General features: G+C 46.6%; 2 protein-coding genes across 2 annotated transcripts in view; one reads left to right on the top strand and one right to left on the bottom strand.

Moving 5' to 3' along the window:
• Nucleotides 1-4,043, top strand: part of ADAM11 (ADAM metallopeptidase domain 11) — a 16,994-nt gene extending 12,951 nt beyond the window's left edge. Inside the window, exon 13 of the mRNA XM_026076220.1 lies at nt 3,525-4,043. Coding sequence (XP_025932005.1) covers nt 3,525-4,043 — 519 coding nt within the window. The remainder of the gene's footprint in view (nt 1-3,524) is intronic.
• Nucleotides 4,044-13,783: 9,740 nt separating this feature from the next.
• GJC1 (gap junction protein gamma 1) lies at nt 13,784-15,384 on the bottom strand. The gene is made up of 2 exons (XM_026076204.1): nt 15,339-15,384; nt 13,784-15,192 (listed from the first exon to the last, which is right to left on the bottom strand). Exon 2 carries the CDS (start codon nt 15,171-15,173, stop codon nt 13,992-13,994), a length of 1,182 nt encoding a protein of 393 aa, XP_025931989.1. The 5' UTR covers nt 15,174-15,192; nt 15,339-15,384; the 3' UTR covers nt 13,784-13,991.
• Between the last annotated feature and the right edge of the window lie 8,321 nt (nt 15,385-23,705).

Below are 23,705 nucleotides of genomic sequence, written 5' to 3'. Positions count from 1 at the left end.
ACATCGTGTCGTGGTCGCACGCCCGCTTTGCACGCGCTGGCCCTCGGGCTGGACCCCGGCGGGGAGCCCGCGGCCGCGGGGCCGAGGCTGCCGGCCGCCTCGCTCGCCCCCACCCAAAAAAAACCCACCCTCCCCGGCTCCAGCCCCCGGGAAGCCTCCTGCAATGTCGCAGACTTTATTTACAATAAAGACTTTGAAAATTTGCCCCCTTCCTGCCTTTCTCCAGCACCTGCCGCCAGCCGGGGAGAGGGTGGGAATCGCTCCGGTGGCGCCAGCCCTTTTTTTCTGCCCAAATTTCCTCTGCCTCCCCGGTGAGACACCCCGGCCGGTCCCCGTCCTTTCCCAGGGACACCAGCCGTCCCCAGGGCTGGGGTGGCTCCTGCTTGGCTTCGCAGCAGGGCGGCCACCAGGGCACCCCGGGGGTGGCTTCCCAGCTGGTGAGGGTGACCGGGCCACCAGGCCAGGCACCTTCTCCTCCAGGATCGGGGCCCGGCTCCTCGGCACACCGGCCACGAGAGGGCCACCCCCGTCCACACCGCCTGCGCCGGATGGTGGGATGGCGCCAGCAGCCGGGGATGTTCCCGGGGGCTCCCAGGCCACAAGCGCCCAGTGGCCTTGTCCCCCGCTGAGGGATGGGGCAAGAGGTGCAGGCCTGGGAGGGGGCTGCCGCATGTCCCCCCCCGCCCCCAGGGACCGTTGACTGTAAAATCGGCAGCGTTGGGGGCACAAAGCACTCGGCGGGGCCCCGGAGGGAGCAGCGCCGATGGGGATCCCTGCTGGGGACCGGCCCGTCGCAGTCCCTCCCACGTGCGACGGGGACTTTCCATAGACACGAGCGTTTCCCAGCGGCGAGAAACGCAGCGCGGCCGCTCAGGGCCTCGGGAAGGCGCGAGCGCGGCCGGCTTCGCAGCGGCATGATCACTCCATGACTGGGCCAAACGCGTTTCTGCAGCCGAGGTGGCGCCCGGCTCGTGCTAGCTGCCGCCCTGGAATAACGGCGATTTTGCCTGCTTGGAAGGGCGCTGCTTTGCAGCAAGGTGATGTTCAGCTCCGGCTTTTCCAAAATAAAAGGATAGCGGCTGGGGGTGCCGGGGAAGGCCCGTGGGTGCAGGGGGGAAATCCAGGCCGCGGCAGCGCGGGAGCCTCGCTCCTGGGTTTGGAAGCGTCGAGCCCGTCTTATTAAAGCAATAACCGTCACCCACTCRCTCCGTCCCCTTCAGCTACAGCCTTTCAGGAGGCAACAGGGRGTCGGGAAGACGCTGCCAGGCAGCAGCACGGATCGGCAGGGAGATGAGAGCCAGGAGGGGCCTCCGCCGCCGCAGCGTTCACGGGAGCAGGGAGGGCCAGAGGGAGCTGCCGAGGAGCCGGCTGCACCATCGCCGGCATCCTTCGGCGTCAGAGCGCCGGTCGCAGGCACYGAGCAACCATCACCCTCGGCCTCTCTCCCCCTCCACGCGGGGTGCGGCAGGAGCTCCAGGGCACCTGGCTTTGGGACCAGCTCCTCCAGGCCTCCAAGCAAAGGGTGCCGGTGAGAGGGATCCGCTTCCAGCTCCCAGGCGATACCATCCCACATGTCCTTGGGCTCCCATGGCCAGCACTCGGAGAGGATGAATGCTCCGCAGACTGAGAGGAACGGGGTCCTTCCCTCCTCTCTGCCGGGGACGCAGGAGACCTCCTTACGCTCCGTAGGGATTTTAGCCACCAGCGACAATTGAGCGGCATCTCGGAGGAGCTATTTCGGGCTGGTGGCTAGATACGCCAGCGCCGAGTACGTTAGAGATAGTCCAGACGCACAGCCGGTTTTTGAACGTTAAGTTATTTGGGGCCGCCGGGGTTAGGAGGGCAAAAAGAGGCCTYGAAGTCGTATCGCCGCCCCGGATCCGCTCCGCGGCCCAGGCGGGTCGGGGAGCACGTCCACCTCTCGCCCCCGGCCGAGCCCCATCGCAAAGGGCTCCGGCTGCCTTTTAGGTTAGGAGCGACGTCCTGGGTCTGCCGGAGGGACGTTTCTCCTGGCGGCTGTTGCTGTGGAGGGTTAAAAAATAAATTAATATATCGAAGTCCTGTTTGCCTGTCTTTCGGCTGACAACGGCGATGAGCAGCTAACAAGTCCCAGGGTGGCTCCTGCCAATCACAAGACTCCTTGAAGGACCAAAAAAAAAAAACAAAAAACCACCCCACAAAACCCTCATTATTAGTTAAAAAAATAATAATAATCATGAATCTTCTCCAGCCTCCTGTGTGTCTGTACCGTTACATAACGGGAAACTCTTGAACCTAGAAAATCTCTGCTCTTTCGGGTCCAGAAGATACGGCCGACCATCTGGCCGTGATTTTTTTTCTTAACCATAATCGAGCGAGGCAGATCTTTCTTTTAGGGTGCAYGAGGGGAAGAAAATCCTCAGGGATGTCCCAGGCACGGGGCAGAATCGATTTTTCAGCTCCCCTAGCCATAAGGAAGCCAGCCGGGTGTTCRGGTCAGCGTTCAAGACCAGAGGGAGACGTGAGATGGGCAGGAGGCAAAGCTGCCGCCTGGAATGAAAGGRGGAAACGTCATCCTGAAGGGGAGATTTATTCCTTTTGGGAATAAACCGCAGGCAAAAGGAAACACCCCCCCAAATCCCAGCTCCGCGCGCAGCACACGGCTGAGAAGCGCTGCCCTCGTTTCAAAGTAGGACGGGGGAGGCTCGGCTCCGGCACGCAGATGGAGCCCCAGCGATCAATCACAGCTCTTCACTCGAGAGAGAAGCTGCCGCCGTCTTCGCAGCRCCGCGCAAGCGGGAGCCRGGACACAACCGCCGCRTTAGAGGCGGCTGCTTAACACAYCRGCTGGCACGATCGCAGCCTGGGCCRTCCCRAGCGCCGCTCAGGTATCTCCGTTCRCACCGAMAGGAGTCASYGAYGACCCGCGCGGCTACAGCAAATAGCCGGAGAGGTTTCGTTCCGAGCACAAAGCAAGACGCACGTTTTACAGGCAGCAAAACCTTCGCTTCCGTCCCCACTTGCGCAGAAGGTGACCATCTGCCACCTCTCCCCGCCTGCAGCGCTCCGGTCTTGCCCGAAAACCCCCGGGAGAGGCCGTGCAGGCTGCACCCACACCGCGGAGCACCAGGCACTTTCCGCTCCAGAGGCTTTATACTCTGGAAGATGATGCAGCCTCCTTTGGCTGCGTTATTGTTTTTTTCTGGTGGGAAATTGAAGCCCAGAGAGCCAGAAAGAGCGAGATGGGATGGGAAAAGCCTGCTCTGAGTCTCCCCCAAAGCCCGTTGCTGCACGGCACGGCCGGTGCTGGGACTCAGTGTGGTCCTCAGCCGTTCTCCCTCTGATAAGCGGCACAAGGGCTGCCTGAGTCCGTATGATCCGTGTTGCTCTTATTTGGTACAAAGATTTTAAGGAGATTCTGCCATGGGAAAGGTCCACGTGACCACGGAGGAATTCTGCAGGCAAACAGCCAGTAACCGGCAAAACGGAGCAGGCGATGCAGATCCCAGCTTTGTCTCACCTGCTGTGGGAATTTCGCTAATTAGGCTCCAGCTGGAAACGAGAAACACAGCACRGGAAAGAGGCAGTTTGGGGGAAAGCGGCGATGTCTCCAAGCAGCCGGCACTCTGAGCCTCTTGCACGATGCCATCAGTCCAAACAGCATTCCAGCACCACACGCCAGTCGGAAACTGGGGGGGGAGGAGGGGACCATCCRCATTTTCGGCCGCCCAGGGCTTGCTAAGAAGGACACGTCTGCAAAAGAGGTGCCTCAAGCGTCAGGTGAAAYGGCAGGATTCAGGGAGGTCAAGCTGGTCGCTCCAGTGTGCGCTGGCTGGAAACGGATTGACCCGCAGGGGCTACGGGAATCTCGGCAAATGTTTGCCGTGGCTCCATGCCCACGACAGGTTGCAGTGACCAGGCATCCCGTCTGGGGATTAGCAACTGGAGTGAAACGGGAGGGATTTCTGCTAGCCCAGAACACACACGGTGGTCCGAAAGCATGGTTGAAGGCTCTGCTCTTCTTTGGTGAGGCCGTGCAGCTGCCAGCTCTGGTGGGGTTGTGAATATCCTGGAGGAAATGGGGGGAAACCCAGTTCCTTGAGCCTGTTATGACTAGACTGTGCAAAAAAATGTCAAATTTCCTTTTGGAAGCAATCTTCTSCTGGCTGCATTGCCTTATAGGTCTTTTCCAGCTCAAAGATTATGGCATTGCAGGCATGGTCCAGCCTCGCTGCTCTTCTCTACGAGAAGTCCTCCGAACGCCTCGGTCCCCGTTGCTGCTGCCGGTAAGCTTAACCCACAAGCAGCCGAGGCAGCTCCAGGCCTGACGCAGAACGCCGGCTGACCGCTTCTGCGATCGCGGGCGTACGGTAGGCGCAGCCCGTTTTACAGCTCAGCGGTTCAAATGCAGGTCAGCAACATTTAATTGCGAATAGCCAGTGGGCCCATTTCACCTCGTCAGCACCGGCAGGTCACGGATAGATGACGGGTGCTGAACCATATAATCCATAGGTCCCGGCCATCACACGCGTCTGCGCGGTACACGGCGCGGTGGGCCCCACGTCTCCCCGACCCCTACGTGCAATCGCAAGTTGGATGCGAAATCATCCCTACCTTATGCTAAACTGTAGTAACTGCAGGTCAGAGATTGTCAGAAGCCAGCTCGATTCGGCAAAGAAAAGGCTCCGTTTCCTGTTCTCGCCAGCGTTTCTTCCTAATCTCGCGAATGTTAATTCGTAAGTACAAAACAGCAATTTATAAAACGAGCTTTCAAGTCTCTCAAGCTCCCAAAGATCTCAGAGCTCCTCTCTGCAGTATCGCGGCACTCCAGGTGAGGTCAGTTATGTAATTGTCTCCTTACCTCTGCGCCGAGTACTGTCATTTTTCTGAGCATCTTCTTTCTTAACCAGGATTTCCTCTTTTTTTTTTTTCTTTCATAAGAGCACGCATAGAAATAGAAAAATGCAAAAAAGCATGACTGCAGAGGGATGATAACTTTTTTTTCCCCAAACAGGTCCTTATGTAACACTGCTGCTACAACCAGCTAGTCAGCAAGAAAAGGAAATAGGTGGCGAGAAACCAGATTTCAGAGCCGCTGATTTAAACCAGAATTCTCCTTTCACAGCCTTGTGGTTTACTCTGAACTAGTCCCTTGCCATGATGGTCTAGCCATGAACCGCTCTCCCAAACGAACATCTGTCTCCTGAACCTCTCCCAAGATTCAAGGGAGAAATGTTTGGGGTCACTGGGATCTAACAGCCACGCTGGTGAAGGAAACTTCAAGGAAGCTTGAGGCCTCTTGGAAATGCCATGTTCTGCGTGAACCAACTCCTAAAGCCTCCTCGCTTGTCCTCCAGCTGCACACCTCTGAGGTTTATGGCAAAGGGAAGCATCTCGTTTTATACCTATATTGTGCTATGGACCCCGGTCTTCCCTGCAGCACCTAGGTACTATCGCAATGCAAGTAGCGGCAAAGATCTCCACCTCACTGGAGCTGCAGCTACCGCACATTTGAACAGCACCAGGTGGATCGCATTCATGTTCTACGCACAGAGGCAAAACATCTACCTGCGYTGTGCCCCCCGTGTTTCATTCAATAAACTCATTTTCTATTTGATGCAATTACATCTGTTCTCTTATTTTAAACCAGTCTCTTATCTCAGCAAGGCTCCTGGCCGCGTGTCCTCCAATGCACACCCCCTGGCAGACCACAGGTGCTTACTGGTGGGCCTGAAGAGCTGCTGCCACGTGATCTGGCATCTCCGCTCAGCAGCTGCCCAGCCATACTATGGATGTCCTCCACGTGAACATGAAAAGAAACTTCTTCACTGTGAGGGTGACAGAGCACTGGAACAGGTTGCCCAGAGAGGTTGTAGAGTCTCCTTCTCTGGAGATATTCAAAACCCGCCTGGAGGCGATCCTGTGCAACATGCTCTAGGTGACCCTGCTTGAGCAGGGGGGTTGGACTAGATGATCTCCAGAGGTCCCTTCCAACCTCAACCATTCTGCGATTCTGTGAAGCCCTTCTGGTTACCACCATCTTATGGGCCTGGGGATGCCCTGAACTTCCCGTTAGTTTGCCTGAAGGCAACAGGCACCTGCTGGAGGGCTGAAGAAAGGTGGCAAAACATGGAGGAAGGCTGCACACATTTCTACAGCAACAAGCAGTTTTGCTCTGAGAGGTTCAATACTGTGCACCCAGGTCAAACTTTATGAGAAGAAAAAAATAAAATTGACCCATTTTTCCATCATTTCCTGGGAGGAGGTACAGAATATATTAGCTGTATTAGCCCTTAGTCAAGGCACGGTCCGAGTACTCTGTAGCACTGATAGCAGCAGCTGCTGTCTTCAAACCTTTACCAACTTCACACGTGCCTCCCAATTTCACGCTATCAGCAAATTCCATCAGTACATTTGATAGTTGCTCCAAGAACGTCAATGGAAATATCGACGAAGAGCTGTTCCAAGAAGGCTCCTTCAAAGATGAATAGCACAGCTCCTTCAGCCCTCCAGCCTGGCAATGCCCCTTCTACCCAGTGTCCTCACATCACATCCTGCGTCGCTCCCATGCGCTTTACCTGTCTTGTAAGAACCATCTTCTCCGGTCTAATAATTTCTTATGCAGCACTGTAACAAGATAGTGACTGATCTCCGGAAAGCGTATATTTATCACACTTCTTGTCTGCATCATTTGCTTTATCACAAAAGTTATCAGATTAATCTACCCCCAGTTTTGATAGACCCCTGTCGCACTTCGCTCCGTTTTCATGTTACTCCTTTCACCTCATTTTAAGAGCATTAACAAGGGCATGCGTCTATACAAGCAAAGCTCTCTGTTTACTCATGGAGCTTATGGAAAATGCATACGCTCCCAGGGAACCTATGTGTTAATCTTGCATGCTGAGTGCATTCCAGCTACGAGTCCATAGAGATTCAGCATGCAGCTGATATAATCAAACTGACTTTTCAACAGCTTCTTCAAAGCGCTTTTGAAACGTTAACAAGTTTATTACCAAATATGGTTGACTAATCAGCCGCGGTTTTTGATTCATGCTTTACACGTTAGATAAAGGGCCCAGTCTGTGCTGAAGGGTCACTCTTAGCTCAGTGGAAACCAACTCATTCCAAAGGTTTGGACCTCTTACAGAGGCTGCTCTTTATGCAGTTTCTAACATATCCAACTTACCTGTGAACGGATCACCCATCACACGGGCCTTCGGTTAGTGCGGGAACTGATTAATGAAACACGGCGCTTGGCCGAGCAAACTCAAGGGAACTTGATTCCTGTCCAGTTGCAGCCTCTCTCCTGGTGCTTCTTTTTCTCCTACAAGCAGGTATCGAGCTGATCTGAGCAGTGGTTATGGGGTTTTCATGGGAGTCTTCTCCTTCCTTTTGAAACCACTCATGTGATAGCTGTTTGCAGTATAGCGTTTAATGTCCAAGAGGGCGTTTTCACAGACTTTTCATAAAACTTTTCACCAGTGCACGCACCAGTGTGTTTACTATGATCTCTGCTGTAAATCCAACTAATGCAAACACTCAAAAGATAAATCTGGTGCATTAAGTCTTAACTTGTGGCATAAAACAAGAATACATGCAGCAAAAAAAAAATAAAAAAATCACTTAATATAGCTATAAGAGCATCCGAGAAAAAAAAAAAAATTGCTATTGGCAATATAAAGCGAGAGAGGAATTTTGTTCCAGAGCTTGCAATCATCACATTTAAACTCACACACCATGGGTCAAATCTCCTTACCTTCTTCCCTGCACAAAAAAAAATCGAGGAGAATAACAGCCAAAGGTGACAAGGTAACTTCAGAAATACTGATATACAGTAAGTATTTATGGTAATATCAATGTATTGCCAAAAACATTTTCCGTACAGAACAGGATTTGTAAAAAGTTTTCGGATAGTGTTTTTTTAGTTGAATTCAGGTTTACAGAAAAAGATGTATAAAGCCTAGAATAAGTCTCCCGAAACATATTTACATTTGACAAACATTCATTAAGCCAAGTGCCGAATTTCTGGGGATAAGGAATACTCAGAGAGAAAAATTAACTTGCCTAAGTCACAACATGGATTTCCATAAAGGCAAAATAAAAGCTTAGAAGTTAGTATGATGAACTATTCCTGTGTCTCCCCAATACTTACCCAAAGCTAAACTATTAGTTTATTTGCTGACTTACAAAATCTCATTCACCACATGAGATCTGGATCATAACTTCTATTTGAATGCCAAGACTAACCTCGCGGCAAAGCCTGTTGCAAAAGATATGTAGGTCGGCATCATTTTGAACTACAGGGCTCAGTAACACTCCCGAACTCCCGGACTCGGGGACACACTGTGGCCGTGGGGCTCCGATTAGAGAAACCGGGTATGCAACTCCAACTTGATTTCCATCTAAAGGAAATCCAGGCCCACAAGGCAGATCGAAATCAGGGTGCTTCGACCAGCTCTGAACAAGGGTTAGGTGCAGAAACACTAGGGAGCACAGTGTGGCGTCAGACCACCGGTCAAGTTGAGACGCAGCCACGGTGGCCTCAATCCTGCTCCTGGGGAAGCAGCAGGCTTGGAGCCACAGTCAGCAAACAAGACGCTTATTTTGCCAAATAATACCAGGACACCCCAATTAATAGAAAAATAAAAGGGGGAGGGGACAAAATCCCAACTGTAGAAACTTAGAGCGTAACTGCTGATTAGCATTAATCACACGCCTTAAAATCCCCCTTTGAAAGCATGGATTTTTTTTAATCCGCCGACATGGAATTTACACGACAGCAACAATGTCGCTCCGCAGAAAGCAGAATGCCATTTTCCAAGCTGTGATAAACCGGCAATTTAAGTTTCCACTCATAGAGAGAAAATGAACAGCGAGCCCTGGAGGAGCACAGCTGAAGCCCTAGCGCTCCTTTCCCCGTCGCTGTAGTAAGGTGGATTAGGTAATAGTTACACTACTAACAGCAAAACATCATTTAACTCGCACATAGGGCTCCGTCTCTCCGGAACCGTTTCACGGTAGCTGCACAACGTGCAAAGCATAGCACATTTGATTCACGGGAATGAAGCACACCGCAAATGCTACGAGAGCAAAGGTGTGCCTCGCAATTACAGCTCTTTCCGCCAGCAATCGCCTAACTCGCACGTTAGGCACCTGCTTTCAGGAATTCTTGAATTATTAACAAATGGCGCTACAACAATTGCAGAGTTGCTACAAGGCTGTAACTAAACTAAAAGCAGGAGGCTTATTGCTAGTCTGATGTTAAACTCCCAACCTTTTCTTCCAACTGTAAAACTACTAATTTGTACTTGCAACACCTGTTAGGAAGCAGGTTGTGTTCTCTTTGCTTTATAGCAAAGGAAGACAAGGTGGAAACGTTAAGGGATCTTCCAAGAGACACAAAGGATCAATTCAGTTGCCCCCGTGTAGGTGTATCGTACCCTTCGAGAAGCCTTGAGGCACTCAAGGCATCCGCACAGGGCCAGCGGATGCGACACGACACCTTTGGGAGATGCGTCCTTTTGGAGCGGCAGCCGGAGGCCATGCAAAACACCCCAGGACATCTCAAACAGCAGCCGAAACAAGCCTGGGGTGACTGCCTAAGATCCAGGTTTAGACCTTCCGATTTTCTAGCCCTGTCCTGTTTTCTGATCACAAGATAAAGCACAGCCATCACACGATGGTTTCTAATAGGTGATTTCGCAGCAAACAGATTTCACAAGGGAAGAACGCTGCAGCCATTCCCTTTTTCGGTTACGGTTAAATGCCTGAAGCATTTCAGAATTTCTGACTGCAAATTTGTTGCCAAATGAAGGGTTCTACACTTTAAAACACTTAAGCACATGCTTAACTGGATGCCTGTAGCTGGTCGCATTGACTCATGCAGAGATAATCACATGCTTAAAGATAACTATGAGTTTAAGCGCCTTTCGGGAGCTGCAGAGGCCAAGCAGCAGGAACGCAGCCTACGCTGCCTCGTCGCCGTTATCGCTGCCCGAGAGCGCTGAACTTGAACCTGCGCCACGTGGCTCGAGCTAGCGTTATCCAGACCGGCTCCTGAGATAGCGCTTAAGTTTCAGCCTCCCAGTTTGCAGAGCTGGATGGCTTATCTGGAACGCAGGTTAAAGCACGGCTAAGCACGTAACCAACCGGACAACCGGGGAGCTCAGGATGCGACGGGGGCTCAAGTCGCCATCGCGGTTTAAACGCACACACAATTATCACTGCTGGATCCTACCTCCGTCAAAATCGCCGAGTTCTGCTGTTGTGCTCAGAGCAGAGGTTCAAAACAGAATATACTCTGCAGCCAGAAGCAATTCAGTCCTATAGCATTGGGTTTTWTTTTTTTTCTTTAATTCTGAGACGGAAGGAAGAGGCCTATAGAGACACTTTAAGGACAAACAGCCTTTCATTCTAACTTCTGCCCACCCAACCTATTTCACTTTTGGCTTTCTCATAGCTATGCGACATGGCAAAACGGTTAATGCCTCCTTATACACACTTCCAATTTTTGAAGCAAAATTTTAAATGAGGGGAAAGCAGGGGACACTTACAAAAGCTATCTTTTGTGGCGGCAAAACAGAGCGCCATTCAGCTGCAATTTTTAAAAGGAGCTGGGCAGTCAATTCCCTTCTGTTCCTTTGAAAATCGCAGCCAAATCAGGCCAGCTAACGCTGCACAGGTCACTGGACAATATCAGCATGCTCATTCGTATGCATAAATGCAGATTTCAGTGATAAAAGGTTTTAATGAGTCAAGGTCTGACTTCCAAAGTTTGGATTTTTCTTTTTGAACGCAATTGTTCGTGTCACTGAAGAGCAATTCACATGCAAAACAGCACAGTTGATTTCTAACTAACTCTTTATTATAGTAAACAAGGTCAAATATATAAAAATTCCAAGTTGTTGTTTAAGAGAAATCATTAAAATATCCCTCTCCCCCCACTCGCATATTCAGCGCATATTCTATTGCTGGAAAAAAAGCCATCTCGTTCAGAGTGGATTTTTCAGTAATCCACTGGATTTAATAGATATTCTTCCAAACTGCATTCAAAACCAGAGAATGACAACACAAATACAAGTTACGTTCAATATTTTCTAAAAGTCTGTTCTGAATCTTTATTTTATAAAGGCCTAAATTTAAGCCAAAGCAGGAGAGCATTTTTAAAGTAATGCACGTATCATTTCTTCAAAAGGAAAAAAATCAAAAGCCCACTACTTTGAAACTGAATACGATCACAGACATGAACATTTAGAGCTTTAACAGACATCCTCTACTAATAATAAACACTCAGTTTCAAAGACAATGTGCATTTTTTGACACAATTAAAATGAAAAGGAAGCGATAATAAAAACAGTTCCATTACTTTTTCGGAATGAATTTGGCGCCGGGAGTGGAATATTCTATATATTCTGGTCACTAATGGAATTATTTACCGGTTTGGACAGAAGCTCACAGGGCTGCCCTGAGACAGTAGTTTTATGCAGATAATGGTTCAGATCATTAATCAGGAAAGGGCTAATACAAATAACAGGTGAAGCAGCCGTCATGAACTGATTGCAAAGGTAATTTAAGCTATTAACAAGAAAGCGCTGCGCTGATACAGTTTGTGACGAGAGCAGCGAGGGGAAAAGAATCGCAACTTCTTGCAATTCAGCTGATTAAAGGGCATTCAAAATCACCGCACGGGGTTAAAAGCAACATAACCCTTTCGGGAAGCTGAAAAGAACAACTGAGCCGCAGTGTTTGGGGATAACGAGCGGATTGTAGCCGCGCATCAGTGTTTATCTCCAGGCTCCAAATGTCTCTCTCTAGTACTTTCAGACAATATGTTTTTCACCCAGCTTCTCCCTCACACTCGCATCTATCCACCGGCAAAGCCTGTCTGTCCTCGGTGTACTTCTCTTCACACTCCCGTCAAACGACAGGACCACCACTAACCTCTCGCACCCCACAAAGCTCATCCCGCCGGCTAGCTGTCTCAGCCTGGAAGCCCACCTAAGCTTTCAGAGATGGCTATATACTTAGCGTTTTTATCATTTAGATAAAAAGACCACCCCAAAACTTTCACGTGTAAGATTGCGAGGTTGCTCCTCTCCCAGAACAGGGGGCAGAACGGACTGTCAGAACGAAGAGCGAGTTTGCTCCCAAAACACGTCTCTGCCAGAGGTGAACTGGAGAAGCCGACTCTCACCGACCTTGCGCGAAGGGCTGCACTGGCTCCAGGTACCTTTACGCCTCTCTCCAAGACGGAGCTGCTAGCTGGGATCTACGCCTGGCCACTCAAGACTGTTTGGGGTCCCAAAGTGAAAACAGACCATGAAAACGATTCAGCAAAACACACATTTTCAGCAAGCGCTTGGGTAAAGTCAAGGGATATGAGCACGTGCTTGCAGTTACCGTGGGATAACTCATATCCCCTTACTTTAAATTTAATGTAAAGCCTATATTTAGATGCTCTGCAGGATTGGAGTACGGGTTTACATACGCTCTCACTATGTAGCCTTACTTCTCAATCCTGCTCCTGATCAGCCTGTAAGGAGGGCAGTAAAGATTGAGGTAGCCGTGAAGCAGAACAGACCCTCCCCTCCCCCAAAAATATTAAATGGACTAAAACCTAACAAAGGAGAAAATAGAGCAAGGTCCTAAATACATTATAAATAGCAGCAAGAAGGCATACAGATTTATCAGCATCTCTCAAATACTAATGCTCATCCTTGCCAAAAAGACACCGCCAAAGGCAGTAAATACCACGCTCTCCTTTTTCTAATTATAAATTCAAGTTTAATGCCAAAACCACAGAATGCCAAATCTGACTGGTCTCTCAAGCAGAAATCTAAATTATACATATTGCTCTGTCTGAACTTAATTCCTTGGACATAATGGAAGGAAGAGGGGTTGGAATAAAGCATTATCATTTATATTCAGAAACTGCTTTGTAAAAACTCTCGTAGACAGCACGCTTGTGTGCTGGGTGTGGGGGGGAGGAAGGTTACGCCTTGAATGTAATGCATGGGGAAAAAAATTTCCATGACTCCATCTAACCAGATTACTTTGGAAAGACAGAAATTTGTTATTCAAAAGATATTGTAACAATTTAATGCCCTCGGGGGTGGGATGTTATGTAATAACAGCCCTCAGAAACATATCTTTCCATAGATATTACATAAAGATATGGAATTACTGAACACAGTACATTTCTGTTTACTTTTTTTGAACGTTTTACAGGAGATGAAGTTGCTCTTTCCTCCTGTTGAATAAAGCTTGCAGGGAGGTCTGACCCCACTCTGCACTATGGCAGCAATCTTACTCTGAACACAAGTATTCTAACACACGTGCGTTTTTCCATAAATAATTTTCCACAGGGTAAAAAAGACTGTAGCACATACTAACYGTAGTATGACTCTTCTGTTTTTAAGTAGCACATCATTTCTGTAAAAGTACAGTAGAGCACCATTAACAGATATTCTCCAAACCTTTCACTGCTCCGGTGCTAAGTGATCGGCACCCGTCGGCTGCCTGGATAACCAAAGAATCTTCTGTGGTGTGTTCAAGGCACTTTTGAAATGCAGCATAGAAAGTTTTACATTTTAAAACAAAACAAAACAAAACCAACAAGGAACCTGTAGACCACGGTAATAAAACTAGCAAAATGCTAACAGCTACCTACCGTTCTCTCTTCATTAATATAAAAAAGTGTAACTTCAGAGATCCAGTGTACAAATACAAAAATTGTGCATAATAAATGTACTATAATACTGTACATACAGCATAAACCGTTCAATGAGAATGATTTAAATATACCTGTTTGTCTCCTGACTTGGAAGACAGAAGAATAAAGTTCTATAATCCTAGCATACGCGCATAAACACTTTCTGAGAGCCTGGATCACTAGCCAACGGTATCCCTGAAAATAAGCAGAGCCAAATATTTACTCAGTGGAAGCAATTATTCAAGGGGTCGCTGGTTATGATAAACTAGGAGAAAAACACAATATTTAAACTCAACCACCATTAAATCCAGACAGAGTTCTTCCCATCTCCTGATTTGCTACTGGCACTGCTTTTGTTTGAGGCTGCTTTGGATTTCTTCTCTCTGGAACCGCCGGGATTGTTTTGGTTGTTATAAGCCTGGATCGCAAGGTCCAGGCGTTCCTGAGCCACTTTAATTTCCCTCTGCAGATTTTCAAGGTCGGCTGGAATGTTCTCTTCATTGCTTCCATACTGCTGTTCCTGAGCTATGTTGGCTTTGTTCTGTTTGTAGGCCATTTTGGCATTGGACAATTCAGTATATTGGATTTGATCTGGCTTGACCGCAATGTTATAGCCAGGGGGAGCAGATGGTGTGTTCCAAGTAAAAGGGTAGTTATAGGTACCGGAGTCTTCCGGCTCTTTTCTTTTGTTGTTGAATGTGTCCCGGATTGTGCCAAATCCCAAATGGAGCATCTCCCACACATTCAAAAGTAAACACAGACCGCTCACACCATACATTATTAGTAGGAAAATGGTCTTTTCGGTTGGCCTGGAAATAAAACAATCTATCTTGTGCGGGCACGGCTTCCGGCTACACACAAATATGGGGCTGACCTCAAAACCATACAAAAAATACTGACCCACAAGAAAACCAATTTCAAACATAGTCCTTGCAAGAAGCTGCAGCACATAAATTTTCATGAGTCCATCTTCACGAATTCGCCGCCGGCCATCATGCTTAGCTTTGGCAGGGGCCTGCTGCTCTTTGTTCTCCCGCTCGCTTTCCAGCTCTATTTCTGGATACATCATCGGGTCTTCCTCATGATCCTCCTCGGCTTCCTCCAAGCCACGGTGTTGTTTCCAGCGGACTGAGAAACTTTTGCTTCTGATTCTTCTGTCAGCTTCGCTGTGTTCCACCATCCGGGCAATTTTATGAATTGCGTAGCCTAAATACATCACCGASGGAGTGGCTACAAGAATGATCTGAAACACCCAAAATCTCACATGCGAAAGAGGAGCAAAAGCATCATAACAAACGTTCTCACAGCCAGGCTGCTCCGTGTTGCACACAAACTTGCTTTGTTCATCATAATAAATGGATTCTCCTCCCACAGCAGTTAGGACGATCCGAAATACAATCAGCACCGTCAGCCAGATTTTGCCAACAAAGGTCGAGTGATTGTGGATCTCCTCTAACAGACGGGTCAAAAAACTCCAACTCATGGTGGTCAAATAGCTTTATCTAAACAAAAAACAAACAAACAAAAAACCCCCAAATACTTATGAGTTTATCAGCTTTAATCTAAATATTGCAAGCATTCAATCAAGAGGCTTCAAAAATTCTAGAAAAATTTTACAACCTTCACACAGCCATTTTTATAGTATCACCTGCTTTCAGGAACCTCCAGCAGCCAGAATTTGCTTGAGGATTCTGAGTCTCTTCTGTATGTTTTGGAGAAATCCACTATTTAAAAAAAAAAAAAAAAAAAAGGAAAAGGTTAACTGCAATTTCCACAAACAAAACCTGCTCCCAAAGCTACTTCTAAGCAGAAGACAGATGTGGCTGCTCTGTATTTCGAATGTTAATAAAAGCATTTCAACTTTAGGCTGAAATCTTCAAAGTAGAGTGGATCTGAAAGCTCGGTTCCTGTGAAATCTTATGGGCGCTGTTGGCTATATCCCACCACTAGCAGTAAGATTTGTCTTAACTACGTGGAAGTGGCCAAGCGTTGTTAAATTCTGAGCTAGCAATCTCGGCCTCTCCTTTAGCCAAAAGAGAGAGTAATTATCTCCAGAGGGCAATGCCAGCTGTCTCAGGATGGAAACAAATCACCCGGTCAAAGCCCAGGAGACAGGCAGCCTCTATTATCTTTGTCTTAAAGACAGGGAAACCTGATATAGAGAGTGACTTGTGCGGTGCTATCCTGCAAATCTAGGCCAGAGACAGGATACGACCTAACGAACGTCTAACTTTATGCTCAAACTGTTCTTTCTACAGCTTTTGGTTCAGTCCCTTAGGGAGGCTAAGGGTCTGTTTTGGAGGGAAGACAAGACCTTAGTACATACTTATTCTTCTAGTGTTATTGAGAAAGTGGAAGGGAAACCTAGCTAAAGAGACATCTGTCTAAAATTTTAGAAGACAGATATTAGATATCAATCAATATAAATTTGTTGTCATGAAAATAAAAAAAATATCAGTAGGAAGTCATGGCTGGCAATACTACGAAGTAGTATAACGAGCAAAAAACTCTAGCAGTGACATAGGCTGATCATAAGCTCTAAATAGTAAAACTGGTGCAATATTGAGAACAGGAAGAACTGTCTGACRTTCCTATAGCAGCTGAGAAAAAGTGTCTGTCAGTCCTTCTAATGATGTTAAACGTCTATTAGTAATAGAGATTTTAAAGTCAGAAGGCCTAGATAACATTTGTTCAAAGGTCCTAAAAGCAGAGCTGGACAAAAGACATCTCTGGCCCTGTGATCTTAAGTAATTGACTCTTAAACTAAGGAAATTCCAGAAGACTGGAAGAAAACTAGTATTTACAGCTATTCAACCTTTTCCTCGTAACTATAGAGCTATTCACAGGCAAAATAAGGAAATTTGAGGGGATGCAATCAATACAGAATTTAAGAATATGAATGTGATTCCTTTTTAGTGACATTAAATGCTTCATTGATGAAGGCAACAGCACAGACGTAATACGTCTGGGCTGTGCGAGACATTTGATTTAGTACTCCATGACAGCATAAGAAAAAACAGCATGATACAGTATTAGAAAAGCACAAATTAAGTAGACTAAAGGCAACAGAAAAATCTTGAAAAAATGATTCCCATATTAGAATCGAGATGAATTGTTTGCGGTTTACAGTGAGCTCAACAAAGATCAGAAACAGGCCCAGCAACTAGTCTGTGTTTTCCTCTGTGATCCAGACCCAAACAGAAAATGGCTGCAGACAAAATCTGCATTAGGGACCTAGCGGATGAGCATTTCCGCAAGAGCTGGTGATGTAGCCAGAACGGTTACTGCAACCCTTGGCTATATAACAAACAGGAGCAAGGAGGGTGATCTTACCGCCTTGCTAGCAAGACGGCATACAATGCCTGTGTCTGCATCCTTCAAAAGTCATTTAAGCATCAGAGATTGACTATATTATTCTCAAAACCATTTGAAGAATGGTGGAGAAGCCTAAAAGTGAGAGAGTCGGAGAGTTCAATTTGTTTAGCTGGGCAACACACGTAGAAAAGGAAGGATTACTGGCGAGTCACTTAATCTGGTGTCTGTCAGTTGAGCACACAACCGGTCCAAGGATTAGGATCGAGTTGTTCTTTTAATGGTGGGGGGGGGAAGAGCAAAATATTCCAGTTCCAGTGTAGTGCCTTCCCGCAGTAGGTGGTTTCAGGTTCTGAACTCCAGTTTCAGAGAGGGACCTAACTACAGCTTTGCAACCCCACACGTTCAGCATTAGAGCTGGATGAGACAGTATTTCAGACACCCACATCTTGGGCATTTTCCAATGACTGCCTTGGACTGGGATTCAAAACTGGTAGTAGGATGAGTTTAGGGAGACCCTATGAGCTTTGAAAACATCTTTGATTTGCTAAAAGAAAACTCGAGTGAAATCCACAGCCAGAACTAGGGATTATGGAGTTGTCACAACACCTAGATTCAAACCAAGATGCCTTGAAAATCTAGTCACCGAACAAGAATGTATAATGGCACATACATGTTGCTACTGATATGGTTTAGTCGATCAGTCAGACAAAAAACAAATGGGGGTTAAAAGAGGGTTAATTTTCACTCGCCAAAAATGTTAAGGCCAAATTATTTTTCATAAGTTAACTACTGAGTAAATTCAAAATTAATTAAATAGGCTTTTGTCAGTATAAAACTGGAATAAGAGCAGGAAATGGCCTTTAAATTTTCAGGTAATGTCAATGTTTACTCATCAGCAGCTACTAACAGAGAAGAGTTATAAAACAGAGCAGTTCGCAATATGAGAGAAGAAACAGAGTCTTTGGTTTTAGACAAACTACCAGCTTGACATTTAGCAAATTCTGTTGAGGCAACTGTCAGCCCTTCCAAGGTGCTTTTTCTACCTGTGGGACACAACTGTTGGTTTATAATCACTTTTTTTTTTTTTTTTTGGAAGTCTCTTATCTTGCCGTGTTGTGAACATRAACATCCTGGGAGGGATGGTGGGCAGACTTCACCACTCTCAGCTGTCTGCAGCGCAGGGAGCAGGAAACAGCCACTTGAGGGCACAATACATCTGGCCCATTTTAGAACTTGCTTTAGGAGAAAGAAGGCGAATCGCATCCCGAATTCCACCGACGATATAAATGAAGAACGCGACCAACTTACGCATCGATATCAACAATGCAGATTTTTACATTTAGATTATTCACTGACTTTGGATGTAGAAGACTGCGCTCTTACCAGCTGCATGTTTAATACCCAAGACTTGCTGCTGATTGGAGTTTTCTCACTAGCAAGATTTGAACTTACTGGAAAGCAGAGTTCTCACTTCACAAAAAAACGCCATTCATTCTAAATGTGCATTTGAGAAAGACTTTCATTCCTTGTTATTTGTCATAAGTTCATAATACCCCTTATGGCAGAGGAGGCTCCTTAGACTAGACAGGACATATGATGCAAACAACATGACACTCATCTCTGACAGCAAGCTGGCTCTCGTGAATTAAAGTTGAGCAAACCAGCTCTCAGCAGACACTGACATCCGCAAAGAATAAAGACGAATTTGCAGGAGGTGCATGGAAAAAAACGACTGTTTCAGGTGAACAGGTTCACTGCAGGGAATCCTTCTATTCTAACACACCTATATTGTTCACATACAGACACGTACAGCGAGCAGACCCTCACGTGTGGAGCTTCCCCTATCCATCCCATGTGCAATTCTGAATATGAATTTAAACATGGGATTAATTTCATCCAGCTTCAGCTTTCTAATCTAATCGTAGCAGCCTTCCTCCAATTACGGAAGAAAGAAAGGCACCTCTGAGGAGCAATTCACACCAGCTACCCTAAAATCCTCTCTTCGGACCCTGGCTGAATAACAGCACTGCGAAGGCAGGCAGGCAAATCCACCTTTCCCAACGCAGCTCACCTTCCTCATAGTCAGATACACACTCGCCTGGCCTAAGTCCACATCCGAGCTTGGACTTCGGACCACAAGTGAGTTTTGCCTCGAATGTGTTTCAAATACACCCCAGGTGTACACAGGAGTGCWCCTTCCAGCCATAAGGTGCAACTCCCAGAGGGGAGCAGGAAACTGAAGCTGTCAGATCAAACCGAATTTCAGTAGGACTCTAGTACCAAGCTTTCCTTGGAAAAGGTTAGCCTTAACAGTATACCTAGGAAGAAAGAGATTTTGTAGTCAAAAGGCAATCATTAAGGGGAAGATATTTAGAAAAGGATTTTTTTTTTTTCTTAAAAACATATCCCACCATGTCATCCTAAGTAAATTTGATTAATGCATTAATGATATACACATTTTGTTTTGTTTTTAAGCAGTTTAAAAAAAGATGCGCGCTGAGCAGAAAAAAAAAAAACAAGAATAAATGCATTGCAATTTTGTTGATATTCAAAAGAGGTTTCATGCTGCATGAAAGTGAAATTGGGCCCACAGGCTAATTAAAATAGGATCCGAATTAAGATGAATGAATTAATAGCATTATTCATTCAGATCTCATTTACATTTAAATGTAAATGTTCGTATAATTTACAGTTAYCGGTGAGGAAGCATGGGGGTTCCTCTTTAACTTGAAAAATGAACAAGACTTCACTGTTCATGACGGAAACAAGTCAGTCACTGTTGAACCCAGTACCGGCAAGACACAAGCACACCCACACATCTCGGCTAATACATTTCCAACTTGACCTGCATTTCCAGTGTCAAGTCCCCCCAAATTATGCAAGGTGAAGGACACAAGGATTTTCCTGGGTGACGGACAACAACCAGGATAAGACACTTCATTACTACTATGCTTCCCACCACTCATGAAAGAAATGGGTTCAAACATCGTTAATTTTATTCCTGTATTTTTAAGAAATGTTTACAGCATTGTGCAGATGGAAAATAATATAAAAACTGTACTGAATAATATTTATCCGTATTGTATAATATTTGGGAGTGAAAAGGCTGGTACTTTCTGGAGAAAAAAGCAGAACGCTTCCTCAAATGACTGGAAGGACTCAGTCTATCTTGCAAGTCTCATGTGGTGAGCAGAAAGCAGAAGAATCTAGGAAAAAGCCAGAGTGTCAATGTCTATCTGGAAACAATTTCTCAACAGGGCCTTCAAATCCTGGGCRTTTTAACAAGGTTCTGCAGATTCCCTAGATCCAATTCCCTTGACTCTAAAAAGCCCCTTGTTGAATTATGAGACTGCAGATCTTACACTGAATATAAATAGAATACTAAAATATGGGTAAGCGGGAGAGATATAAAAAGATTCTTGTGCTGTCAAAAAAATAAAGATGTCAAATATGTATCTTTTTGAAAATCAACATACATATATTCACTCAAGCATTCAGCGTAAAGACAAACTGGAATTTGCAGATAAGAAACGAACCTCTAATAGCCTTAGAGTGCCCTCTAGGTAATGCTAATAMGGAAAGCAAAGCGACAATTTTAGCATCGTCCCCCTGCAGTGACACAATTCAAATGAAATTGTTATATGTTTCCCGCTGTCCAAAACCAGCATTTACTTCACCTGCAGCAACCACGCTCCTTCGAAAAGCATCGTTCCCAGGGCGCACACCTCAGAGCACAAGAGGTCCAAGACTTTTCAACAGCAGCGTCCATCGGGGCCGCTCGTGCTCCCTGTCCTCGAGCACGAGGGCATAAAAGACGACCAGCTCAACTGCCCTGGAGGCTGGAAGCCTGCTGTGATAGCAGGCTCCATCAGAAAYGGAGGTAGGGCTGTAGAGTCTGCATTCTCTCAAGAAGTTTTCAGAGTCCTTCTCTTGGGTCCATGTCAGCCTGTATCCCTTCATACACGCTCAGCCTTCATTATCCTTTCAGATCGATAGGAATGAAGCGTATCAGCTGCAAACAGAGCCTGGAATAGYGAGCTCCCAAATCTGGCATTTCTGTAGCAACTCACAACAGAGTGGCCAGATGCTTAGCAAGTCTGATCAAGTCGCTCTGTAGATCTGCCCTGCAGATTTCAGGTATCAGCAAACTTCAAAAGCAAGCCCCAAATGCTATTTGTACTCTGGCGACGGGAAATATAATAACGGGGAAAATAAATTGGTCAGCAGATTACAAGATGAGATGTGCGTTATTTGACAGTCTTTACAATGAAACGCTTGAGCCTCAAGGCAGCAAGCCATAGCCAGACACGGCACAGAGCCCAAAATTTGGCTCTTCCAGCAAAGTAATGGGAGCTCTTGAAACCGGCTGAGTAACCCCCTCTCCCTTCAATATGGCATGTGGCTTTAGAAATAAAACAAGAAATKAACTGGTACTCTGCAGAGTTGATTTAGCCTAAGACCTCAGTAACATTCTTGCCTGAAGGATATCTCTTTTCTAGAGTCTCGCACCACTTCAAAGGATTTCACCACAGTGTAATTTAACCCTACTRAGCCCAGACGGTTTTGACTAGCTCCTATACGAACTGGCCTTATACGGAGCTGGCACAAGTCCAGCATAACTTACCGACTTGGGCTCAGCACTGCACCGGGCCTCAACGCTGCAGYGTGCGCTCTCCACTACAGAGGAGCCAGGAGCGTACAACAGCAGCGTTTCCCTGTGTAATTTAGTTGGACGTTGAGAACAAGGAATTACAGGAGCAAAGGGCAACTCTTTACAGAAAGGTTGAATCTGAAGCTCAAATCGTAGTAGAGAAAGCATCCAAAACTGCTGCTGTAAAATCAAGGCCAAGTGTTTAAGCAAAACCTGAACTCTCAGACTGCCAGTCCAGGTGGTCTGCAAACAACACKGCAAAGGGACTGCTATTTAGACCCTTATAAAATCCAAGCAAAGACCAGGAGAGTATCCTCAAGAAAGACCCTTCCTCCTAACAGAAATGACTATCATAATGGGTGAGCCTGGCCTCGGTACGGCTTCAGGTCCACAGAATATTCCTTACTGTGAGCTGTCAGTTCCTGTCGTTACACACCACCTGAATTCTGCAGGCTTTTCCATGAGGTGATCATACATATTCAACACTCATCTGCCACTTAGATATCCACTTAATAAGATACCAGCTGCTCTTAGCTCAGGACTAGTAAACCACAGTTCAAACTCTGTGCATTACTGCTTGCCAACATACTCAAGAGCTCAAGTGCACCAAATGCCTGACAAGTCCAATGATAGGTTAGCTTCTTCGCAAGCAGCAGCACCACCCGTTTACTTCAATGTTTTATTTTTAACATGCTTAGCCTCTAGGTTCCCTTGTACCAATAAGGCATTAGCCTACAAAATTTACAATACTCTGCCAACTGGTGGATTAAACTACCAACCCCAGCTTCCGTTTCCAACCTACTATTCTGACAAAGGTACAGGGCAGACTCCTGAGCAACGTTTGCAAATAGCGGCATACCCCACTACCCATCAGAGACGCATTTCTGAGAAGTTTGATGAGTAGCCAGAATCGTTGAGGTTGGACAGGACCTCTGGAGATCACCTAGTCCAGCCCCCCTGCTCAGAGCAGGGTCAACTCAAGCAGGTTGCTCAGGACCATATCCAGTTGAGTTTTGAGTATCTCCAATACTCAATGTCTTACAATGGAGACAACTACAAAAGCCAGGTACTAAGCGACCAACAACAGAACTTCAAAGTGACAGAGAAGTGACAGACAGTAGGGTTGGAGGGGCAGGGAGGTTACTGTCACACCTGCCCACTAATCCTGCGGATTCAGGACATGTCTGCAGGCTAGCAAAGAGCAGAGGACAAGAACCCATAGGACAGCGTCCTGCTTCAAGCTCTGCAACAGCACTTGTATAGGCAGGCCCAACACTCAGGATTGGAGGAAGGAGTGAAGCCCAAGCGAACCAGAGCAACGTGTGCAATCAGGAAGCTGTTCCGAGTATACCACCCTACCTAAAATTTCTGTATGGCACTTGATGGGCCTAAGGACAGTGACTTTTGCACTGACATCCAGAACACTGTGGTAAGATCAGAAAGGAAAAATCATATTTTCCCAGCCAGGCCAAGAAGGAAGGTCTCCAGTCCAAATTAAGGAACCCGCAAGTAATGGGTACATGGTAAAGCCTTCTGTATACTGACGGGCACATGCTGTTGGAGAGAGCACCGTGCTAGAGGTCCTCCTGCACTTACCAGGGTCACTCCATCTCTCTTACAGTCAAGTCTGAGTAAGGCCATCTTCACTCACATACCATTTCAGTCAGGCATTAGAGACATTTCATATCTTGACATGATTAACGGAGCTGAATAACCGCAATACTCTTAACTACTCCTGATTCCACTGCAGCCAACAGCACCACAGTATTTCCCCACCGGGCTCCTCCTATGTGCTCAGAGGGATGAGTGTCAGGAGAAAACCACACACTTGAGGCAGCTGACCCAAATATCATTCTCACAGCCATTTCAGGAAAAAAGAAAGAAGCCGAAAGAGAGCAATTCTGTCTGCTCCTGTAAGTTAAAATGCTCTTTACAGTCAACTGAGCTGGAGACAATCAAATTGGTATGAACACCTAATACACCTACCACCGTATTATGACAGTCAAAAGCAACTATGATAGTCTTTGTTTCACAGCTAAGCTTGAAAAC

This window comes from Apteryx rowi, unplaced genomic scaffold (genome assembly GCF_003343035.1).
Source record: "Apteryx rowi isolate R43461 unplaced genomic scaffold, aptRow1 scaffold_428, whole genome shotgun sequence".
Lineage (NCBI taxonomy): Eukaryota > Metazoa > Chordata > Aves > Apterygiformes > Apterygidae > Apteryx > Apteryx rowi.
Note: the sequence above shows the minus strand (reverse complement) of the source record. Positions and strands in the feature narration are given on the sequence as shown.